At 37.3% G+C, this 22,897-nt stretch overlaps 1 protein-coding gene across 1 annotated transcript in view; it reads left to right on the top strand.

Moving 5' to 3' along the window:
* MOV10L1 (Mov10 like RNA helicase 1) overlaps positions 1–18,018 on the top strand; it is a 40,128-nt gene extending 22,110 nt beyond the window's left edge. The window contains exons 15-26 of the mRNA XM_013956466.2: positions 429–523; positions 3,880–3,976; positions 4,905–5,083; positions 5,613–5,759; positions 6,379–6,500; positions 7,348–7,447; positions 7,927–8,091; positions 10,306–10,479; positions 11,342–11,491; positions 13,154–13,261; positions 16,265–16,402; positions 17,923–18,018. Of these exons, the coding sequence (XP_013811920.2) occupies positions 429–523; positions 3,880–3,976; positions 4,905–5,083; positions 5,613–5,759; positions 6,379–6,500; positions 7,348–7,447; positions 7,927–8,091; positions 10,306–10,479; positions 11,342–11,491; positions 13,154–13,261; positions 16,265–16,402; positions 17,923–18,018 (1,571 nt within the window). The remainder of the gene's footprint in view (positions 1–428; positions 524–3,879; positions 3,977–4,904; positions 5,084–5,612; positions 5,760–6,378; positions 6,501–7,347; positions 7,448–7,926; positions 8,092–10,305; positions 10,480–11,341; positions 11,492–13,153; positions 13,262–16,264; positions 16,403–17,922) is intronic.
* Positions 18,019–22,897: the final 4,879 nt, after the last annotated feature.

Below are 22,897 nucleotides of genomic sequence, written 5' to 3'. Positions count from 1 at the left end.
GGAATTTCCTAATATACATGTATATATAGATAAATAGATTTTAAAAGCAACTATTGGATGTAGAGTATGTGTTACTGGAATGATTTCATCTGTTTTCTATCACAAGGGAGAGGGCTTTACACTGTTTTTATGAGCAGTTTGAACCAATAAGAACTGTATAAATCATACTGTTGTAACAATATTATGTGAAATGCCAGTGTTTTCTGTTACCTCAAAATGTATTAGAATGCACTGATTCAATTATATGGATCATTCTGCTCAACTATAGTAAAGTCGCACAGATCTTTCTCACTAGTACGTTAGTTCTCATAAACCTATTTGGCAACTTGGAGCAAACCAGTGTATCAGCAGCAGTATGATTAACAGAACATGAATAAAGTATTTATGTGGCTTTCAGACTTCTTTCTCTTTTTCCTCTAAATTTAAAGTGTTATTTCCAGAAAGGCTCCTTTTACAATCACCACAAGTGGAATATTCTATTGTTGATGATGGCCTTGAACAAGGTTCCAAGCAGGAAAGTAAGGTAAATGTTTCTTAAAGTACTTAGAGCATTCAGATTAGTAAGATACCTACTGTAAAGCTATTTTTAGAAAGGACTTGTGTAATAGGGCATCAAAGAGTCAAAGTTGTATTCTGCTTTCTGATGATGGAAGTATTTGTTTACTGCTAGGGGGAAAAGAGGGGAGCCTATGATAACTGATTATTATTAGGCTAACACTCCCATCTAAAATGGAAAATGCTTATAAAAATCTTAATGGATTAGAACTGGAATTTTCAGATTTGTTTTAAACTAGTTTTCATAGCTTTTTTTTAACAAATACATTAAATTTCATCACTATGGCAGGAAATATTTTTATGATAAAATGTAATCATCCTATTCCAAAGAGATTTATCCAGGCTTCTTAACTGCTAGTTAAACTGTAAAAAGGAATCTTAGAAATCTTCCTTAGAAGGGACTCCAGAAGGTGACCTAGTGCAACTTCTATTTGAAGCAGGACTGTCACCAATACTAGATCAGGTCAGCTGTGGGAGGGGGTGTTTGTGTAGGGTTTGGGGGAGTTGTTTGTTTGTTTTTATTTTTTGTCTGGCAAAGTCTTTGAAACCTCCAAAGATGGAGATTCCACAGTCCCTGGATAACCTGTTCCTTACTGTTGATTCCTCTCTTCCCCCACTCCCTCTTCAAATGCCCAGTCTGAATTTTCCAGATAAAACTTGTGGATGTTGCCCCTTATTATATCATATGCTACTATTAAGAAGAGTTTGGTTCTGTCATTTTTTTGTAACTTGGATTTAAGTTGCTGTAGGTTATTAGACTACCTTTTCAACTTCTCCTCGCCAAACTAAAAAAGCCAAGCTCTCCCAACCTGTCCAGTTCATACCAAGAACATGCTGTTGGCACATACACAATCCTAGTATCCAGAGCAGCCCCAGGCCCTGAAAAGGGCCTGGGGATTACTGTGTGGCCAGTGGATACCCAGACAATATTGATTCGTGCAATTATTCCATTTTACTTCTCCTTATTGAATTTCATGAGTTTTCTGTTGGCTCAATTGTCAAGTCTCTCCTGGTCTGTCTGGATTGTTGATAGACCATGTGGCATTTCAGCACAACTCCTGGTTTTGTGTTGTCTGCAAACTTGGTAAGGGTATGTGTCTTATCCCATTCATTGAGGGAAGATAGTACTGACCCCAAAAGCAAACCTGGGATCCTCAGTTTGTGACCAACTTCCAGTTGAGTATCTAACTACTTGGGTTCAGTAGTTCAGTCAATTTTCAACCCATTTAGTAGTCGGTCTGTTGGGCTAGTATGTCCTCAGCCCACAGATAAGAATGCTGTGGTAAGTACACCATGTCAAAAGCTTTCCCAAAGTCAGTGAAGTCAAGGAATACTACAACTACTGCTTTTTGTTTGACCACATGATCAGTCACTTCGTAGAAGGAAATCAGGCTGGTCACGCAAGATCTGCCCCTTGGTATAGCCACATTGACTGTTCCTGGTGACCTTCTTTTCCAACTATGTGAAGAGCATGGAATCCAAAAGGATTTGCTGCATGGTCTTTTCAGGGATTGGAGTGAGGCTGACTGGCTGTAGTTCACCAGGTCTTCTTTCTTGTCTGTCTTAAATTGGAGTGTTGTTAGCCTTTTTCCTGTCACCAAAGACATGCTCTGACTGCTCATGATTTCTTTTTGTGCATAATAAGCAGAAGCATTGTCTTGGCAAATCATGGATGACCCTATGAATTTAAATACATTTATGTCTCCAAGCAGTTCCTAGCTTGTTCCTCCCTTTCTGTTACTAGTCCCTTTCTTTTCGAAGGTGGTTTGCACAGGAGTCTAGAGGCCTGCTTGTGAGGCAGAAAGCACATCAAATTATCCAGCCTTGTCCGTACCATCCATCAATAAGCTGTCTTCTCCCATGAGTTTACAGACCTATGTTTTCTTTACATTTTTTCAGCACAACATTTGCAGAAATCCTTCTTGCTCTGTTTCTGCCTAATTTTAGCTTTAGTTGGACTTTGATATCTTTGACCTGTCTGATTTTGTCCCCATGTGCTTTTGTACTTTGTTGCTTGTCCTTGTTTTCACTTCTGATAGCTGCTTTAGGAATTCAAGCAGCTCCATGCTTAGCTAAGTAGGCCTTCTGCTGAAATTCATAATTATCTTGTGCAACAGGGTGGCTTGTCCGAGTCTCAATAAGCAGATTTTAAACGAACAAAATCATCTAGCTTTCCTGGGCACCTTTTTCCCCTCCATGGTAGCTTCCCAGAAGACTTGGCTTAGCGATTCCCTAAAGAAACCAAAGTCTGTCCTTGAAAGTCCAGTGTTCTGACTCTGCAGCTTCTTAGGCTTCCTGCATATCCTGAACCCAGTCACCTTGCAATCTCTGCAACCCAAGCTGCTATATATGAACACATTTGCTGTTTCCTATGTGTGAGCAGCAGGTCAACTAGAGCATTATTCCTGATCAGTGCCTCTGCCATTTATGTTAGGAAGCTGTCACCAACTCGGTCTAGAAATATCCTGGGTTACTTGCAACAGGTGTGGAAATGATTGGAATCTCCCATGGACACCATGACCTGTGATCAGAAGACTATGCTAGTTGTTTGTGGAAAGTCTCATCCATGTTGTCCTCCTTGTCTGGTCTGTAACAACTGCCCACCACAACATAACCACTGTTCAATCTTCCTCTGATAACAGCTCAGCCACATCTCTGGTTTTGCAATGCAAAATGTCCCGTCAAGGAGCTCCTTCATGTAGACCCAGAGCCATGCTGGTAAATAGAAGTGGCACAGCGAGGAGTTGTTATGCAAGATGCCTGCTCCTACTGGGGCCTTTCTGTTTCCACAGAGAGCAGAGGAGAGCATCACCTGGACCCCTCATGCTTGCCCTAGAGCTATATCATACCCTGAAACTTTGATTTACTCAAGGTGTCATTAATACCCACATGGATAAGCATCAAAGGGGAGCAATCAGAAGGCCAACTGACCCTTGCAGTCTTTCCAAGACATGGCTCTGGGCAAGCAGCAGACATTCCTGGATGGTATGTTTGGCCAGCAAGCAAGCACACACCTGTGTCCTGTACAAGAAGGAGTAATCAACCACCACCACTTGTCACTTCACTGGATTAGGATCAGTATTATTAAGAAAACTGAGATATCAAGTCCTGAACCTGTTTCAGAAACTTTAAATATAAATTGGGAACTCTTAGCATCTTTTCCTTCTCTGTTCCATCTTCCTCTCTTCCCAGTAGATACCATATTTAATGAGATAGCACTATTGGAAAAATAAAAACCCAACAACTTTGAAAGTATTAGTGAAGATAGTTGCATGTCACCTTAAGATTATAAATGCATTTACCTTAGCTTGGTGATGTTTTCAGGTCAAAAATCTACAGAACAAACAGACAAAATGCATGGCATCAAGGGAGATGAACATACCAGATGTGGTGACAGTTCCTCCCCCAACAAGTCAACCTGGTATATTTTAATACTTCTTTATATTCAAGTATAACAAGCTCAGGATTGCAGTTACTTTGGTAAATCAGGGCTGATTAGGTGCTTTTTAGATGCCCTCCAGCTCTGTCTTTTTAAGAAACTGTAGAATAGTAGTGGCAGGAAATTTCCTACTTAGAAACATCTTCAGTTCAACAAGTAGCTAGTGTAATATTTTGTGGTCAGTAAATTATCATTTCCCAATCAGTACTTTACTGGAAAACTGTAATCTTCACACAAAGTATCTTATTTGTTACTGGGATGGTGTCTCATCTTTGGGATAGACATTTCATAAAGATATTAAAAACTTGACAAAAGTTTCAGAAAGTACAGGTCATTCCTATGCTTATCTGGAAAGTATGACTTGAAATACCAGTATACTTAATTTAATAGAAAGAGTGATTTTATCACATTATAGCAATAGGATCCCTAAATGAATAGGGAATACCTAGAGGCACTTCTATAGAAGGGTTGGTAAGGTACTGTCCTAGAAAGCCCATCTAAATCAGACAGGAGCAGTTGTCGTATCATTTACCACTTGTCACCAGTACTGGTATTATCCCTGAAAAGTTGCTTTTTAGCAACTTTTTTAGCTGTTCTAGGAAAAACAAATGTGGGTTTAACGCTTAAATTATTCAATACAGTTTTTATAGGATGTTAGAGTGGATAATCGTAGTCCTTTTCTGGCCTTCGATTTTATAAAAGATGCAATGCACTTTTGAAATCTTATTGGCCATTTTCTACATGCTGTTTTATGAAATGAGAGTTTCTGAGGGCTTCATTAACTGTTACCACTTGAAAAATGAACTTCTGTTCTTTAAATCATGATGTGAACTTGAAATTGCATTAATGTATGTATGTTAAAAAATATTTTTGTGTAGTTTTAATGTATGCTTATCTTACTGGATTACAGTCAGTGAAAGTGTGACACTTAAACAGACAGCAGGCAACTTTTTCAATCCTTTGCTGAATGAGCACCAGAAACTGGCAGTGAAAAGGATACTGGCTGGTGAATGTCGTCCAACTCCTTATGTCCTCTTTGGACCACCAGGAACAGGAAAAACGTTAACAATAATTGAAGCTATTTTACAGGTAATAGTGGATGACAAATCAGTCATCTCTCATCTTTTCAATATTAGAACACAGTAATTCTGCAAGTACAATTGTTTTGCTTCCAAATACCAAGAGTCTTTGAAATGTTCCTTTCAAAAATCTTTCTTTATAATTCAGTGAAAGAGGAAAGATCTAGATATGAATTTGTTAACAAATTCCTAAATGACTTATTTTCAAGGCTTCATATTTTTATATCTTTAAAGCTTTAGTAAATAGTATCTAACCAGTGGTTCCAATACTGCATAATAGGTTTATGAAGCACAAATATACTTTAATATGATGACTGTAAATTAATTTCAAATTCAGTGCACTCAGCTTGTGAATACTGAACAGTCTTGACTCTCAAGACTGGTGTTCTTGAACTGCAGAGGAGTGGATGAATATCATGTGTATACAAAACTCTTCTGAATTTTATATTCAGTGGCTATAAAATGACATGGGCCTATGTTTGAGCTATTGCTACTTATCCAAATACCTTTTCTTTAAATGTCTTTCTTCTTGAATGTAGATACATTATACTTTACCAGACAGTCGAATTTTGGTCTGTGCACCATCAAATACTGCAACAGATCTGATTTGCATGCGGCTGCATGAAAGCAATCTGTTAAAACCAGGAACCATGGTCCGAGTTAATGCTAGCTGCAGGTCTCCAGAGGTAAGTGTATAGATATCCACCAGTTAATATTTCCATTTTCACATGTTGATCTTAAAATACTGTTTTAATAACATACCACTGCTGTTTCTTAGGCTGATTATCCTTGTTCAGGATCCAGAGTAATTCACTGGAAAATGTTTGTCATAGCTCTTAAAACAATTGTACGAGCATAGAATCTGAGCCTATTTCCTGTAGCACATAACTCTACTAGGTAGCACATGATGTGTCAGTGGGGATTTTTAATGTGATAAGATTCTTTCAATCATGAAACAATCCCAAAATCTGTTATTCACGTCAAGCCTTTACCTCTCCAAATTAAGACTGCTTACATAGAAAAGTGAACAAGTAGAACTGTCATCTTTGTATCCAGAGTGTATGTTTGTGTATTTATACATATATGTTCAATTTTGTCCTTAAAATAAAGGAAGTGTGCCTTGCATAGGTACTATTTTATTCAGGCAAATTTGTGAAGAATTCATTTCAGTGAATGAATGGGTCCAAATCTAAGCATTCCTTAGTTTCTAAAATGAAGTTTTTAGTGGTCATTTTTTGATTCGTATTAAAATGTTTAGTTTGAGTGGCATCTTGTTTTACAAAATACTCTTTTCTGTTTCTGCAGCAAATTGATGACATAGTGAAGCCTTACTGCAAAGATGGTGATGATATTTGGAAAGCATTATGGTTCAGGATAATAATTACCACATGCAGCAGTGCAGGACTGTTCTATCAAACGGGAATACGGTACAGTACTACAGATATGAATATCACTGAGATAAACTTTGGATTTTGTAATATCCAGCTTAGATTTCCTCCATACTGTAACTTAAGCTGTTTTAATTTATTGCATGTACCTCTATTTAGACATTGCTGAGTCTCAACAGTTTCCTATCATAATTCTTGTTTTTTAGTAATGTTTCAGCTGAGACTTCCTCTATAGTAAATTTAAGAACTATCTTGAATAACATTAAAAGTTCTTGATACAGTAATTTTCCCTCTACTATGAGCAGGATCCTAGACAATTATGTTGCTGTTTGCAATCATGTTGGCCCAAAAGCATTTTGGGAGTTCATACTAAGACCATATTGTAGTTAGCTTTTCATCAAGTCACCTTTACTAGCTATAAAAATAAATTGTGTAAAGTATTATTAACTAAAGATTCCTGTGTGATTCTGCTTTTAACTGTGTAAAATGACACTTCTGAAATCTAACTCGCTCAAGTTGTTTTGCAATAACAGAGCCTAAAGGGATTGTGCATGCCAAACCAAGCGCATTATTCCAATTAAATAGCCAGAGGAAATTGAGAACAAGGAAGAATCTTCTAAATGTCATTAAACCTTTGTTTATAGCAAGGTTATTAAGATAAGCAGTGGTTGTGTATAGCAGACTACGTAAGAGAAATCACAGATGAGGACTTAAACATAGTAGGTTGCTTCTTCTACCTTTTATGTTGAAATACCTTTGATGTGTATGTGGAGTTGCCTGGTACACTTGAGCCAAGAAGTTTACATAATCGCTGAGGCCAACCACAGGGTGGCAGAATGAACTAATCTGAAAACAGCCCTGTTTGGGTCATGTTATTTAACTCTAGGCTTGGACACTTCACACATGTGATTTTGGATGAGGCAGGGCAAGCAAGTGAACCAGAGAGCCTGATTCCTCTTGGGTTGATTTCAGAAGCTAATGGACAGGTATTTCTCTTAGCATCATCTTCTGAAAGCATGAAAGTTTTGGCTTTTTCTTTTTTATCATTGTGAATGATGTCACATGACTTCTAATCACTTCATAATCTGCAATGCAAACTGCTATTTCCTGGTAATGAGTAAGAAATGCTGAATGCTTGTAATCTTATTAATACATGATTTTACTAACTTAATTTTAAATTTTGGACACAGTGTCCATTTCCCACACTTAAAAATAGTTGACTTACATCTTAAAAAGCCTACTTTGGTAGTACAGGATTCAGAGCATGGAATGTGTAAAAATAAAAATATGCTATTTTTAGAGCTTAATACAATAATATGTTGCTATTCTGGGCCTAGACCTTCCTCACAAAAACATTTTGGAGGAAAGCAGAAAACTTAATACAAATTGGCTTTTAAATTCTGAAGTGTGTAACTAGACTTTTAATCACTGTTTTAATACAAGATTTTCTTAACTGCATATACAGATAGTTCTTGTTGGAGATCCAAAGCAGTTAGGGCCAGTAATAAAATCTAAAGTTGCAGCGGCTTTTGGATTGAATATATCCTTGCTGGAAAGGCTGATGTCACGATCTATGTATCTGAGAGATGAGGATGCTTTTAGCGTCTGTGGATCATACAATCCTTTGTTGGTGAGTAAAAAAACAATTTTATTTTCTCGGATTAATCACAGGAGAAACTGTGGTTCCTGTTATCAGTTTCCTTACCACCTTTTTGCTCCCTTATGCATAGTAGTAAGTCTAGTTTGAGCATTGTTTTTTCAGGAAGACTTGAATATTTCAAGTATATACTCTGAATGGCAAGGATGCTTACCCCTTTAGCATGTTAAAACCCTTCTTTGAAGGGGTTCTCTATTTTTAGGCAAAATAAGCCAAATATGACACAAAGCATAACTGTAAAATTCCCTTGCATCTCCATTGTCTGGGCTTACCATAACTTTGTAACTTAATTCTCCACAGAAGAAGCAGCACAACTTCCACCTTTAACATAAAAAGACAAGCAAAACCTGTTCCTTAAAGATACAAAGATAATTTTGCAAAAATCATATTTCAGAAAGCAAGAAAAAAAAAGTACACTTATCCATTTCTCATTTCTTTATCTGTATTTATATTTTTCTCTGAAGGATTGCTTTCTGAATCTTTTTTTTTTTTTTTTCCCCCATACAAGCGTGAGAAAACAGTGTTTGCAGAGTAGCTGGAAATAACTGATACATAGTTTTATATCTTTCTATGCCACAAAAATATTTCTTCTACCTCTGAGTTGAAACTATATCTAGCAGCCCGGAACATCAACTGAAATATCAGAAGATTTTAGAAGCTAATTAACATTAGTGAAATCTGTTCAGGATTATAGGGTTAACACATTTTAGTGAGCACAAGTATATTTAGAAACCTTGATCTGGTAACCTGTTGATTATAACTTTGACCAAAGTAATCCCTTAATGCCATTCTGAAGTATAAATTTGAATTGAAGATTCTCTTAAATGGATCTATTGTGACTCTCCAGAACCATTTCCCCTTACCTGACAGATGATCTAGCCTGGTCTTATTTTGGGCCCCTGCTTAGCTCTAAAGGCTGATATGAGGGAAAAGAGTGAAAAGCTAGGGGCAAGAGCACTGTTTTGTCTTCATCCAAGATTTAATTGTCCAACTCTACACATGCACATTGCAAATTTCTTCCTTTACCCATGTGGAATATTAATAGTACTGTTTTTCTCTTTGTTTGAGCTAAATATTAGGAAGACCAGTCATAATTTGTCATTACAACCTCCCAGTACTCTTGTATGATAAAGTACCTAAAGTACCTGTGACGTGCCAGGGGTAGCATAACTCATGAGCAAGCATAGATGTTTCAGCTGCCTTAAGTTCTTGTCTGAATCTGAAATACAGGGATAAAGTTAGATTTACCTGTACTAAGATGCCTTTCCATTCTTGCAGTACTATAGTTTGAAGTATTAAACTAAAATTGAAAGCAAAGGGTGGCCAGGTGGGCAAAGGAGGAAATCTGGTGGCAGGCTTAGGAGAGGAGGAGGGTCTGAAAAACTTGTCATGTCTCCTCCTAAAATTTTATTGTAGCAAACTTCCATTCTTGTGTTCCTTATACAATACTGAAGAAGAACTAGCATTTTTGAGACTTAGAGAGCAGGAAGTGAAAGCTTTAAGGATCTTGTTGGACTTGTGTCATACGTCAGTCTTTTTACCAGACATAATTTTGTGGAGCTAATTATTATTGACTGGGATGCTTAGTAAAATCCTTAATGCCATTCTTTCATTTAAAGACAAATAAAAAAATTCTGTTTTCCAAGGCCAGCTTCTGATAACTGCTCAAGCTTTAGCTTCCCCACCAGACTACAAATATAAGACCCTGGTTGTAGGGGCAATCAGATGTGCTCTGTACTGTCTGAGGCCTATGCTGCACACTATAGGCCGAGGTTTCCTCTGCATGCAACCTCCCTGCCTGTCAAGATTTCCCCCCCCCCCCCAAAACAGGTTACTTCATTAGAAACCCAATGGAAAGAATCTGATTTGCATTAAAAAAAAGGATGGGCTTATAGATAAAATATCTAAGAAATAGGAGAATGGCTACTTCATCTTTCAGATTTATTCTCGCGCTCTCTCTCTCTTTTTTTTTTTTTTTGAGAAAGTGATGCTAGGAGTGATGTAGTGTTTGCTTATAGAAGATCACAGCTGCGATTATGCTTTCAATACAATTCTCTGGCAGCTTTTTAAAAAAAAAAACTAAATAGTGGAGGATGGTAAGATAGTGTCTCTATTAGAGCCATGTACTGTGAAGCTGGATGAATAATTGCGCGTTTCAGTTACGGATTTTGGGTTTTGTCTTTGCAGATCACAAAACTTGTGAAGAATTACAGGTCACACTCTGCATTGCTTACCTTACCATCTAAATTGTTTTATCATAAAGAGCTAGAAGTTTGTGCAGACGCTGGTGTCGTAACAACTTTGTTGCATTGGGGAAAATTGCCCAGGAAGGGATTTCCATTAATTTTTCATGGAATACGGGTATGTAAAATGTTTAATTAGTTAAGGTATGAATAATGAGACCTGATAGAAATTTGCTGATGATGTAGACGAGGGTTTTCTTTAGAGTAAATTTCATAAAGAATATAAAAGAAAAAAAATAAACTACTTTTTGCAAGAAGTATGACTTCTTGATCATCTGTGGGTTTTGGGGTGGGTTTTTGGTTTTTTGTTTTTCTGGGTTTTGGGGGTTTGGGGTGTGTTTGGTTTTTTTTAACAACAAATATATGCGAAGAACTTGAGCATCTGCCCCTTGTAGTGTATCGTTAGAGACATTTTGATTATAAATTTAAGTTCTTAATCAAGATTAATATCTAATCAAGATGGAGCTACAGGCAGCTGTCTTTATATTGCCTTTTGATATGAGTTTGCCACATTAGAATGTAGGCCACTAAAACTAGAGGATTATAGCAGTTAGAGGATTAAGCCTGAAAGCAAGCAGGAAAAAATACTAGTTTGAAATAATTTCTTTAGTCTTCCAAGAAGCTAGTAAAACAAAATCTGATCTACCCTCTGCTTGGAGAGGCTTGTTTCTGGACTCTTCTGCCTTGCACAGAAGCAAGGTACAAGGCTGCTAACCCCTGTTTTTCTGAGTAGACATTTAATTCCCACATCACACATTTAGAGCACTGTCATCTTAAATTCTTCAGCCAAAAAACAGTGGAGAATGTTAGGTGAGGCATGTTTATTGGAAAGAATATATAGCAGAGAAATTGTGTGTAACGTTACATCACAGCATTGAGCTCCATTACCAAACCTATCTTTATGGCGTGAAGGATGTATAATTATGTTGTCACTTGCCATACCTGGTCTTCATCTTCTAATTTCCTGTCCCCTAATGCAGGGCAATGAAACACGTGAAGGTCACAGTCCCTCGTGGTTTAATCCAACTGAAGCAGTTCAAGTAATGCGGTACTGTTGCCACCTTACTAAAAATGAAAACAGTGCAGTGCCAGTGATTGATATTGGAGTGATTACGCCATATCGTAAGCAGGTATACCTGGCTTTTAAAAGCTTAAAAGTTAAGCTGTATTTTTATCCTGTGGCTTTGCGTAGTTGCTGTGGTTCGTTAAAGCAGGGAGGCATATCTCAAACTTCACTGTATGTCATATTACATAGTGTTTTATCAATCCAGTAATGGTGTTTTCATTGAACTCTAAACTCTAAGAGAAAGATAACAGTAATGGTATTCTGCTTTTCTTGATTTTAAAAACCAGGAAGTGATTAGTGGGAGATCTGCTTGCAGTTTTGGAGACAGAAATAAACTTTTCAGTAATTGGGAGTAAAGAGTGTAACTCAATTTAGCATCCAACAGTTGATACAAATAGAATATATCTAATTAGTGATCCAATTCTATCAGTCACTCTATACTGAGCAGTGGAATGAAAAGGAAATGTAGTAAAGTAGAGGACATGTCACTTTGTGACTTTGAGGAAGCTAAAGGAATTAGGACTTCCTAGCTGTCCACAGGTTAGGCTAGAAGCTTGGGCTGCTATTTGAGCCTGTAAACAATGTTGAATGTCAACTTCAAATGCAATGCTTGATTTTTAGAATTGTTTATATTCAAGTCTGTGAAGTATGTGATGTGTGCTTTCACTTTTAAAATAGAGCTGAATCTCCTTACATTTCCATAGCAAGCTCTCAACAGGGTGGATATTGTTTTTCTTGGTGTTCACTATTTGGTATCTGTGGCCTTGCATGCTGTGGATTGGGGGAGACACCATGAGGCATATGGAAAATACCAGTCCATTTTGAAGAAATCTTACTTGCAAATTAGAGCTCTGTCCATGTTGACTCCATTCTTTGACATATACACCTGCCCCTGTTTATAGTTTACTATTTATTTTTCAAACATTTATATAGTATTTGTGTGACTGAATGTCTTGCACTCACTAAAACAGTTCATACCCTTAAATAAAATAAAGTTCTTCATCTGCCTCTGATGCAGGGCAAAGGATAGTAATGTCTGCTTCGAAACGTTGCGTTGTATTATGGGAACGCAGATCTGACAGTAGTCATTCTCTGTAGTCCTTGGCCTTCCCAGACGTGATAGTAGATTTCTTAGAACATTTAAAGTACAGTCTCCAGGCAGAGACTGGTAATATGCTGGTAATATGCTGATCGCAAGCATCCTCTTGTATACTGGAATGCAGATGACTCATGCTCATTCCCTTTTCTGGAGAGTGCTTAAGGTTCCCATCTCACCTCATGAAGCTGGAAAGCAAAGGTAGAATCTCTCCACAGTCCTCTTGAGGGTTTGGGGAAAGGTACTTGCCTTACCATATCCGTGGTAAGGCATGGTTTTGGACACACTGCACATTAGAAGAATTTATGTGTATAATCTCTAGGGTCTAAGTTTTCTCTAAAATCTGTATTATTAACAAAAAACTGTGTTGATTTCTATTTAAATGATGGTGTTCGGTACTTCACCTTTTAAGTCTTGTAATAAATGTGGTATTTCTCAGGTAAACTTTGTGCTTCATTTTAAAAAAAGACTTAATAGTTGATGTTGGATAACTTTGGCTAACTTTGGTGCAGGCATTCCCTGTGACATATCTATGTTAAACCACATATTTGTACCTAAAGTATGTTTTCACTTTTGAAGTAATCCACCCTCAAATGTAAAAATAAGTTCCTTCAAACATATTTTTGGTAGGTGGAAAAAATAAGATTTCTTCTGAGAAGTATTGATTTGGAAGATGTTAAAGTTGGCTCAGTAGAAGAGTTCCAAGGGCAGGAGTACTTGGTTATCATCTTATCAACGGTATGTATTCTATTGTGGTTCTGCAGAGTTTTTGTTAGTCTCTAACTCTTTATGGTGCTTTTTTTGATGTGGAGCTTTAAAAAAAGCCTGTATTTTTTTCAGTAGTCTATCACAGTATTTGAAAAAATACTTGCTTACTTTTAGGCATATGGTAACATCACAACATCGCTAATTTTGAGGTAAATTTTGTAAACCTTTGTAGATATTTACACTAAATTTATTTTACAGCCAGAGTTTCATGCAGGTAATGTACCTTTTACTTAAGAGAACATAGGGAGAGTGGAAACTGTCTGCATTTTAAATACTGCAGAGAAAACGGCATAAATCGTAATAATCAAAAGTAATTACTATTTGACTTACTGAAGTTGCTGTAGATTCTTATATTCTTTCCTCTCAGTTTGAGTATCATCACTTAATTGTATACAGTTGGCAGTTTCCCAGTCACCAATGCTGACTGTGCCTAGAAGCTGAATAGTCCTTTATTGCCATTTATTTGCATTAGTACGAGAGCGCCTGACAGTCCTTCAGGATCATCCTGATGATGCATTGTTGAGGTGTTCTGCTGATTGTGTTAGAGGGATACTGGTGAACATCTCTTCTAGGTTGCTAGTTGTTTGAATCTCAAGCTAGCAACTGCCTTGAAGAAAGTGTCGGGGAAAAAAACTTCCATGCGGTTAATGTGCTATAGTGGCACTTCAGCAGCACAATGGTCATGGGCCATCATTTTAACAACACATCATCTCCTTGATTCAGAGCTGTATTAGGTGGACTAAATGTATGTAAATATGAAGGTATAGAGGCACAAATTAACATCACTAGAAATTTTTAAATAACCATGAAAATGCAGAAGTGTTGTTTTTCACTCCTTGCAATATATGGATCTTTGAGAACGGTGCTGACTGAAGAGAGTGTTCTGCAAACATGGGAAGATGCAATGACATCTTAAAGTTTGGGGCAGTGATGTTTGGAGATTCGTGTTGAACTCATCCCCTGTCATTTGAGAAGGGAAAAAAGAAAGAGGAATGCGTTTTTGAGTACTGGGAGTTGCTGTTATTATTTGGATGCTGGCAGCCCTTGCCTCTCACTACTCCTTTGCAAACAGATGACCAATGTACTTTAGCAGATGTCTGGTTTTTGGAAATATCTCAGTGAATGTTATCTGCAGATGAAAGACATGGAAGAAGTCATAGTTTTCAGGCTGTTGACTAGAGTGTAGAAATCTGTTTGTAGCAGCTGATACTTTGGGCTTCAAAAGACTCTGTGAGGGGTTGAGCTCCACTCATCAGTGATTACCATACCTTGGTTTTGATCAGATGCAGGTGATGCCTTGTGATATCCAAAAAATAGCTTATGTGCTCCACTCATGCTGTTTTATATGTACTCTTCAGATGACTCTTCATCAATACCTCTTGTCAGCCCCTCTTTCTAAATACTAGGTATTACTCTGGTACATGCACATATCCTTGGCATTTGGATTTTCATGAAAGCGCCATAAGTGGAAGAACTACAGCAACTTTTTCTTGTCCTTTGTCTTCTCAGGCATGTAAGATTATTGGCCAGGGCTGTTGACAGCAGATTTTTGTGTATGCTGATAAGGAGAATTCTGAGTGGAGTGGAGACACTTTTGCAAGCAGCTGCTTTCTCCTGGAATATGGGATGCTGATCCTTGATTTTCTGGAACAACATCCAGTCAAATATGCTCCATTACATATGTGCATATAGATACACTGAACTCCTGGATAGGAGTAAAGAGCTGTGCTGGATCAGCAGAAGAGACAGTGGCCTGGGAAACATTAAAGCAATGCTAACTTACTACTTTAAACTGGTATCACTGCCTAATGTTCAGTGTATTTTTGTTTTTTTAGACTTTCTTTTGGTAGGCATTATAAGCCCTGCCTAGCTGTATTTCTAAAGTGTGAAATTCAGTTCAGAATACAAAAAATCTGCCTTTGCTGACATGTTTTTGATGCAATCAGCATCTAAATAAAGTAAGAGATTTAAGAGTCAGGAATGTGGAGTTCCTGAGGGGTTTGTGACCCTGGATCCTTCAGAGCTGTTCAAAAATATACAGTGCGGACATAGTCAGTTTAAATCTGGGAAATGGGATATAAGGCAAACTGATCAAAGGAGGAAATGTAGACTGAGAATGTGTAGCTGAAGATGTGACCAATATTAGACTTCTTTTAAGAGGAGAGCTTAGCATTTCCAGGAGATAGGAGGATGAAGTACCTATGAAAACAGCCAAGAGTCCACAAAGCAGGATGGCTTTTTTGTGTGTTTGGTGGTGGTATGTGTTTGGTGTTGGTGGTGTTTCCTTTTCCTCCTGAAGGCAGTGGTACCATGCTTACTTTGTTCATCATGCGTTATACCACAGCCTTCCAATCCAGCATTGTCTCTTAAAATAGTTCTAGATGCATACTATGGTCCCATCCACAAGAATTCATTATTTATGTGATGGAAAGCTTCTTACCTCAAAGATGGCCTCAAATATGGAGGAAATAAATGAACAGTTATAAATTTCAACGTGCAGTGGCAGTTTCTTCTAAGCTGAGTCAAGGCACCAGACTATTGGAGAAGGCTTGTAAAAAGACATTCTGTGAATTCTAATTCAGCTGTAGGACCTACAGAACCAGCAACTCTAGCATTACTTCTATGGAAAAGATAGATTCAGTGTCTGTTTCTTCTCATTAGGAAGCAGTGTTGATATCTTGTATTTTTAAATTGCAGTGGACAGTCCTGATGCTACAGTAGAGCCAAGGAACACTTCTCCTGAAATGGCTGAAGTTGCATTAGCAGACTGTTGGAGAATAGACCTTTTATGGGAAGATCAATGGTGGGAATGCAGTTAGCTACTTGAAAGTTGGATTATGAAGCTGAACATGCCTGTTGCTCGCACTTAGCAATGGTTTGCTGCAGTAATCAAATAATGTTAAAACTACACTATGGATAGGTGAGTTGCTTTCTCATTATTCCACTTCTAAAATTATCCATAATTAATTTTAGGTACGATCTAATGAAGGCTCATTTGGTGATGAGAAGTACTGTTTGGGCTTTCTCTCTAACCCGAAGCGATTTAATGTAGCAGTTACCAGAGCAAAAGCTTTGCTGATTGTGGTGGGAAATCCTCATGTTCTTGTAAAAGTAAGTAGCTTTTGGATCTTTGAGCTTATATGGTATTTGCCACGGTAAATGGTTGATTTGGGGTTTATTTGATGTGATGGAGCATCTTTTATATGTTTTCAGAAGTGCTATACTGTTCTAACTCTGCATTTGGGAGTATGTGATCTCCATAGGCTTCTCTGAATGTGGACGGTTTAGGCACCCATACAGTAGAATTCCAGGCACAAAGAAAATTTCAATGCTGATTTGTGCATGTGAGCACCTACCTCCTGTTTCTGTCTAGTAAAGGTCAGAACCTCAGTGTTGCAGTTCTCCGCCATTCTAAGTCCAATAAGTATGTTCTGAATATCCTTATGCAGTGCTAGCTTAGACTCCTAGTACTAGATTAGACTCCTTCACAGAATGTAGTTACCTCATTTTTAAAATGAAGGAAGATAGAAGTGATTGCTCTCTGTTACAGCTTGCCAGGTTGGTGGTCTCCTTCTTGAGCCTGTAGGTAGCCTTTCTTAGGGTAAAGGCATTTTAAGCTACATGTTTCATACTTGTATCTAACAGTTAATCAAGGTAGGTATACTCGTCATTCTCGAAGTACGTCGGGGTGTGTGGATATCTTAGTTATGGGGCCTGAAAAAGAATATGAAATCTACACTAGATATTAAGGTAGTCAAAAAGCACTGAAAGTCCAGGGGTTTGCTTTCTGCTGTTAGGATTTCCACATACACTTTGTAGCAAGCAATCACTGGACAAACAAGAAGACAATGTGATAGAGCCTTGAGCAGAACACTGGGACAGACGTTCTCACTATGTGAGCCATCATCTAATATAGTTATCAGCATTGTAATTTTAGGTGTGATTTTGGATGAAGCTGCAAGGCCTGTGGCTTTTGTGCTAGACTTACTGCTGTCCATGAGCGAAGAGGTCCAATTCCATCATATTTAAGTGATTTAGCTGTAGGAATGTAGGAATCCTAGTTAGGAATCCTAACTAGGATTATGGTGCCAGAATCTTAACCAAGATGATGTGCTGCTGAATGCATACAGCTAACAGAAACCTAATCACCTGAAGTGCTTTACCAATGAAAGTTTAAACATCTAAGAAACTAGGCAGGAGTACCAAAGTACCAGACTGCATTTCTCACACCTAATGCAGGGTTTAAATAAATCTTACTTCTATGATCTAGGCTTTAGGCTTCTGATCCCCCTGAAAAATGAATTGGGGTTACCTCTGGTCTTCCACAGAAATAAGACGGGCTCTTCTGATAAGCTGTTCTTTCTGTCCTTCCGGATATGAAGGAGGAAAGCAGTATTCCAGAAATAGTCTGAAAAGAAAGTTTTCTTCCCCCACCCACACGCAGCACATGTAACTTAAAGCAACTATATTTATCTTCCTCTCATGTACCTTCATGCTTGCACCATTTGCAGAGTTCTATTTCTGAAAAAGGTCCTTTTAAATTTCCTCCATTCTTGTGCCCCATTAATCTGTTTGAAAATTGATTATGCAAAGTAGCATGAGTTGAATTAAACATTCATCTTTTCTTGTAGGATCCCTGTTTTTGTGCACTGTTAGAGTACAGTTTAAAGAACAGAGTTTATATAGGTTGTGACCTGCCTTCTGAGCTGGAATGCCTGCATCAGTGAGTGTCTGTTTTTCACTTTAACCATATTAGATATGGAGCAGTGTGTTATACTTCTAAAGCTAGCATCTTGTGAAAGAATGCTAAATACAAAAATCTGTGCTACAATACGAACAAGATTTTGTGTGTGTGTGTGTGTGTGTTCTTAAATAGTAGTATAACTGTATTCTCCCCCATCCCATATGAAGAGTCTGAGCATTAAATACTGTGTGTTGTTGACTTTGGTCTTTTGCATATCCCGAAATGATGAATTGTGTATTTGGGGAACATACTGATTTGGCTTCTAGGGTTTTTTTGCAGGTGAAATGTTTAAGGTGGCATTGCTATAGTCAAAGAAACTATCTGAAAATTGATTTAGACGTGTCCCTTCTAGCAACACATAATACGTTGCTAAATGGGTGTGATCTTCTAGATAAACTATTTTTTTATCTAAATTGTTGTTCTTGTTCATGGAAAGGTAATAAAAATTGATGTTTACTTTATTCGCTTTAATTCACAGATGTGACTGATTTTTTCAGTGTTCAAAATGCATTCAGTTCTCATCTGTTTAGAAATGAAGAATACCTGACAGGAATTTGGTCTTCAGCAAATCCAGCAACTTTTGGCCTCAGGAAAAGGCACGTGTTTTGAAGTTGTTTGAAGTTTATACAAACAGGATTTTTATCTTTTCTTTAGAAATGAAAGAGTTGAAATTTGATAGTATAAAATAATAGCAATAATTCTTGCTTTACTGTTTAAAAAGTTTGTGAATATTTGATGCTTCTGGATAGAACTGTATGCCTTAGTCCTTCAAGCTTCTTAAAAGAAGAATATTGAAGACCTTTTATGTTAACTTATTTTATAATTTTTTCAGATTCTTAATTTTCTCAGACTATGTAACATCTCCTAAAACAGAACTGTCCCAAGAATATACATGTCTTGTAATTTTGTTATAGGTTGTTACAATCATATATCCACAATGCAAAGTAGAATGATTCATGAAGACTTCCACTTGGCTAATGTTGAGTATCTTAAGCCAACTGTGTTAAAAACTCTACTTTCCCCACTCTAAGGCCTTTACATATATAAATGTATAGCTTAGATCACACGGGATTCTCTTTTTTTCTAAACTGCCATCCAGAATCCACTATGGTGTATGTCAAAGCAATGCCTCAAATAGTGGGGTTTAAAAAAAAAAAAAGTTCTGGGTTTGCACAGATACATGGTAGAATAAAGTATCTTGTTTTACTTGGTTTGCTCTATTAGTGCAATTAATTTTACATAATTAAAAATAGCAGGAGTTCTGCTAACCCAGGAATTACCAGGTTCATTCTGCAATGTGCTGTCCCCTTAAACTGAGTATTTTTGTTGTTGTCCTCTCCTTGACTAAGTCTTTCCACACAATGCTTTAGAAGTAAGTTGGGCAATTAGCCACTGTGTTTAGGAACCACCAACTTTATGCAAACTTTAAACCAAATTACTAATTTTCATAGAAATAAATCTGGTACATGCTTTTGGGGGGGGGGGAATCTTCTGTGGAACATGTACATTATGAAAGGTGGAGGAATTCATTTATTTTCTCCCAATAACTATTCATACTATAACACCTTCCAGAACTAAAAAGTTTAATACCTTTTCCCTGAATTACAAAGAAGGACCACTGACAATCTGAAAAGTACTTCTGGAAAAGTGCTTAAGCCTCATTGAGATAGTGCAAGGTTACTTTGCACAGCTCTGTTTTGTTGAAGATGGGGAGAATGGGGGTTTCTATTCCTGCTTTTATTGTTACACATTTAAAACTACTTTCTTCTCTTTTTTTCAAATCACTACATGCTGCTTCCCATTAGTGACTGAGATGATGTACTGCACGATCTTGTAACTTTGTCTTCCCCCCTCTCTGGCATTGTTTCTCATCTCTTTCTGCCTACCCACCTACTCTAGTAAGTTGCCACTATGGAAAATCTTTTTTGAAAAAAAGACCTAGCCTTCTGAATTGTACAGTATTAAGCAGTGTTTACAGTAGTTTCTTTTGGCAGTCTGAGGTGCAGGTAGATTGTTCCAGAGGCTTTAGCATCAGTGCTCTGGTGCTCCTTTATCATGTAGACATTTGGCCTGTTAAGATGGAATGAGGAAAAAGGGGAGAAAACAGTTTGAGTTTTTCACTCTTGGTTAAAATAATTTTTCATATCCTTCTTTCCATATTTATTGTGCCAAAGATTTACATAATTAATTTCTTTTGGGATCTGCAAAAAAGAGACAGATCAGCCACTGCATTTAAGAGTAGTAATGACCACAGGTCACTTAAAGAGTCAATCTAACACGCACATACAGTGCAGTCCTACATGCTGCACTGGTACCATAAATATTGTATCTGATAAAGTCTTTCCGTATTCATGAAAACCATATTCCAGTTATTCAGTTCTGCTTACAAGAACAGTCTTTTTTCAAAAATAAAAAAAGTCTTTGCTGTGTGGCTGTTTCTAATTTATTAATCCCTTTCCTTATTAAAAAAATGTAGAAGCCAGAGGGGTTCTAACATGTCTTGAAGAGCAAATTATAGGTACATCTATGATATAGATGCATCAGATAGTATGATGGTACATATGTGATACATCAGATAGCATTGGAACACTTACAGATTTCTCTCCTGCCCTATCCTGCAAAGAATATTGAATTAAACATCACTAGATTAAGAAAAGCAAGAGACTGCTAGAGAGGCAGTCTGTAAAGCAGCCAATTCCAGAGCCGTTTAACATAAGCAGTTATGAGTTGAGATTAAAAAAAATACCTTTGAGAGACCAGTCAAGACATATGAGAAGTAGAGAAAAACAGAGGTTTTCTGGATAATCAAAGCATGCACGTACTAAATCTTGAACGGGTTCTTGTTGATTCCTCAGTATGTTTGAAACACTAGCGAAGTTTTGAGGGGTATGTTCTACTTTGTAGCTGTTGCAACTTTACTAGTAGCCCAACAGTTAAATTCTACAGCAAGGCTACAAGAGTTCGCTTAATGAATGGTCTTTGCTTTTGAAAATAATTCCTTAGCCTATTACTGTCTCCATTTAGATTACAAATAAAAAGCATGCACTTCTAGTAGTAATTTAAAATATGAGAGCTTTATCAGGGTAGCAGTCAATCCCTAATATTGCTTATTATAGTCTTCCACTGAATATTTTAAATGTTTTTGAGTTCTCATGAAAGTGCTACCATTCATCTGTTCACACTGGGGCAGACCAAACATATGCATTAATTACTATGCAAGGGTTGGATCTGTGTGAAGGAGTCTGGATATTTTTTGCCTCTGTGAAAGAGTGATTATTAATGCATAGAATATGACAAAGTTGCAGAAACATGGTTATTGCTACTTCTCCTTTCCTTGCTGACAGGGGTGGCAGCGGTCAGTAGTTAGGAGGAATAGGGTGTGAAGTGTGGTGGTTCTGGCTGTGTGAGCTTGGTCCCAGGCATCCCTGAAGGTAGAGTCAGGCTACCCCCTTCTTCAGGCAGAAGTGGATGAGTTTTATGAGGTGGAGAACATCTTCCAGACCGATGTTTACAGGTTGGTGGACTGCTGCGAGCTATTGCTCATTGATTGGTATAGGAGTTGCTGGGCAAATATTTTTACTAAAGTTTCATTCTGCTGTTTCTGCTAGTTGTGCCTTTTTTTCATAACAACTGTAATTGTGCTTATCAAACAAAAGTTAAATCCCTAACAACTACATAGCAATGTACTGAAGGTCAATCTGTGGACCTCTGACATGAGCCTAATGATTCCAGTTAAGGCAGCTCAGTAGGCCAAGACACATGTGCATGGCTGGATGCCACACTGGACAGGTTTCACAGCTATGTTATGTGTATTCTACCAGATAATGGGGGGTCTGGAGCCCTGTTCATCCTTTCTACCCTTCACCCTCCTGAAAACTGGTCAATCTACACTTGAAAGGAGGAAGAAAAAAAACAAAACTGCCAAAGAAAATTCAGGTTGTAATTGCAATTTGAATTACCCATTTTGTGTGATCTCATTTTTTCCCATAGAACCCTATACCAGTAAGGACACTGGATGAAATGGATAAGGAATAGAATTCACAGTATGCAGATGACTACATCTGGTATTTACCATCTTCCAGAACCTTGACTTTATAATGTTATAAACATTTAATACACTTTTCTTCTTTAAATAAAATAGCTTTAAGGTGTCAGGAGCACTGTGCTGCATATTCTGAAGCTCAGATAAGAGAAGAATGGGTATTCTAAATCTTAATAAGAAACAGACTCTTTTAAAAAGGAATATTTTTTTTTGCAACCAAAAAAGGGAGCATTAACTTTCATTCACAGAATCAGAACAACTCATTTGTCTCAGTTTTACCAGACTGGCTAAAATTTATATACTATGATTATTTAAACAGTTGGCTTTTTTTTCCAATAGTAATGATAAGGAACATAGAATAAGCCTGTAAGCTAGGAGGGTAGGGTGTTCTTTCAGCACATGGTAAAGATTAGGAGTGTAAAATAATCCTTTTAAACCGTTTAAATTTCATTACAGCTTTAATGTTGTTACATTTTAATACCTCTTTTAAGACAATTCAAAATCAGTTTCTTAAGAATTGCTCTATAAGGGCAAAAGGAAAAGCTTTAATTGCAGTGTCTCACAAAAGTGCAGTCAGTGAGGAAGTGATGTGCTATAGAAGAAACAGTGGAATGAACAACTGTATACAAGCAGAGGACAAAGTATTGTGAAAATGTTGAATTTGAAAAGGCTTGGAATTTGACCAAAAGGCACAACTGAATATAATAGTTCTTTTAATAGTTCTTTTAAGGAATACTAATGATAAGGAAATAAAAATCAGGAGCCAGAAAAGATGATTGATAATGAAAAAATATAGTCATCAAAGGGAAAATGGAGAAAT

The sequence above is a fragment of the Apteryx mantelli genome, chromosome 1 (genome assembly GCF_036417845.1).
Source record: "Apteryx mantelli isolate bAptMan1 chromosome 1, bAptMan1.hap1, whole genome shotgun sequence".
In the NCBI taxonomy this organism is placed as follows: Eukaryota; Metazoa; Chordata; class Aves; order Apterygiformes; family Apterygidae; genus Apteryx; species Apteryx mantelli.
The sequence above is the reverse complement of the archived record's forward strand: the minus strand, read 5'-3'. Positions and strand labels throughout refer to the sequence as shown.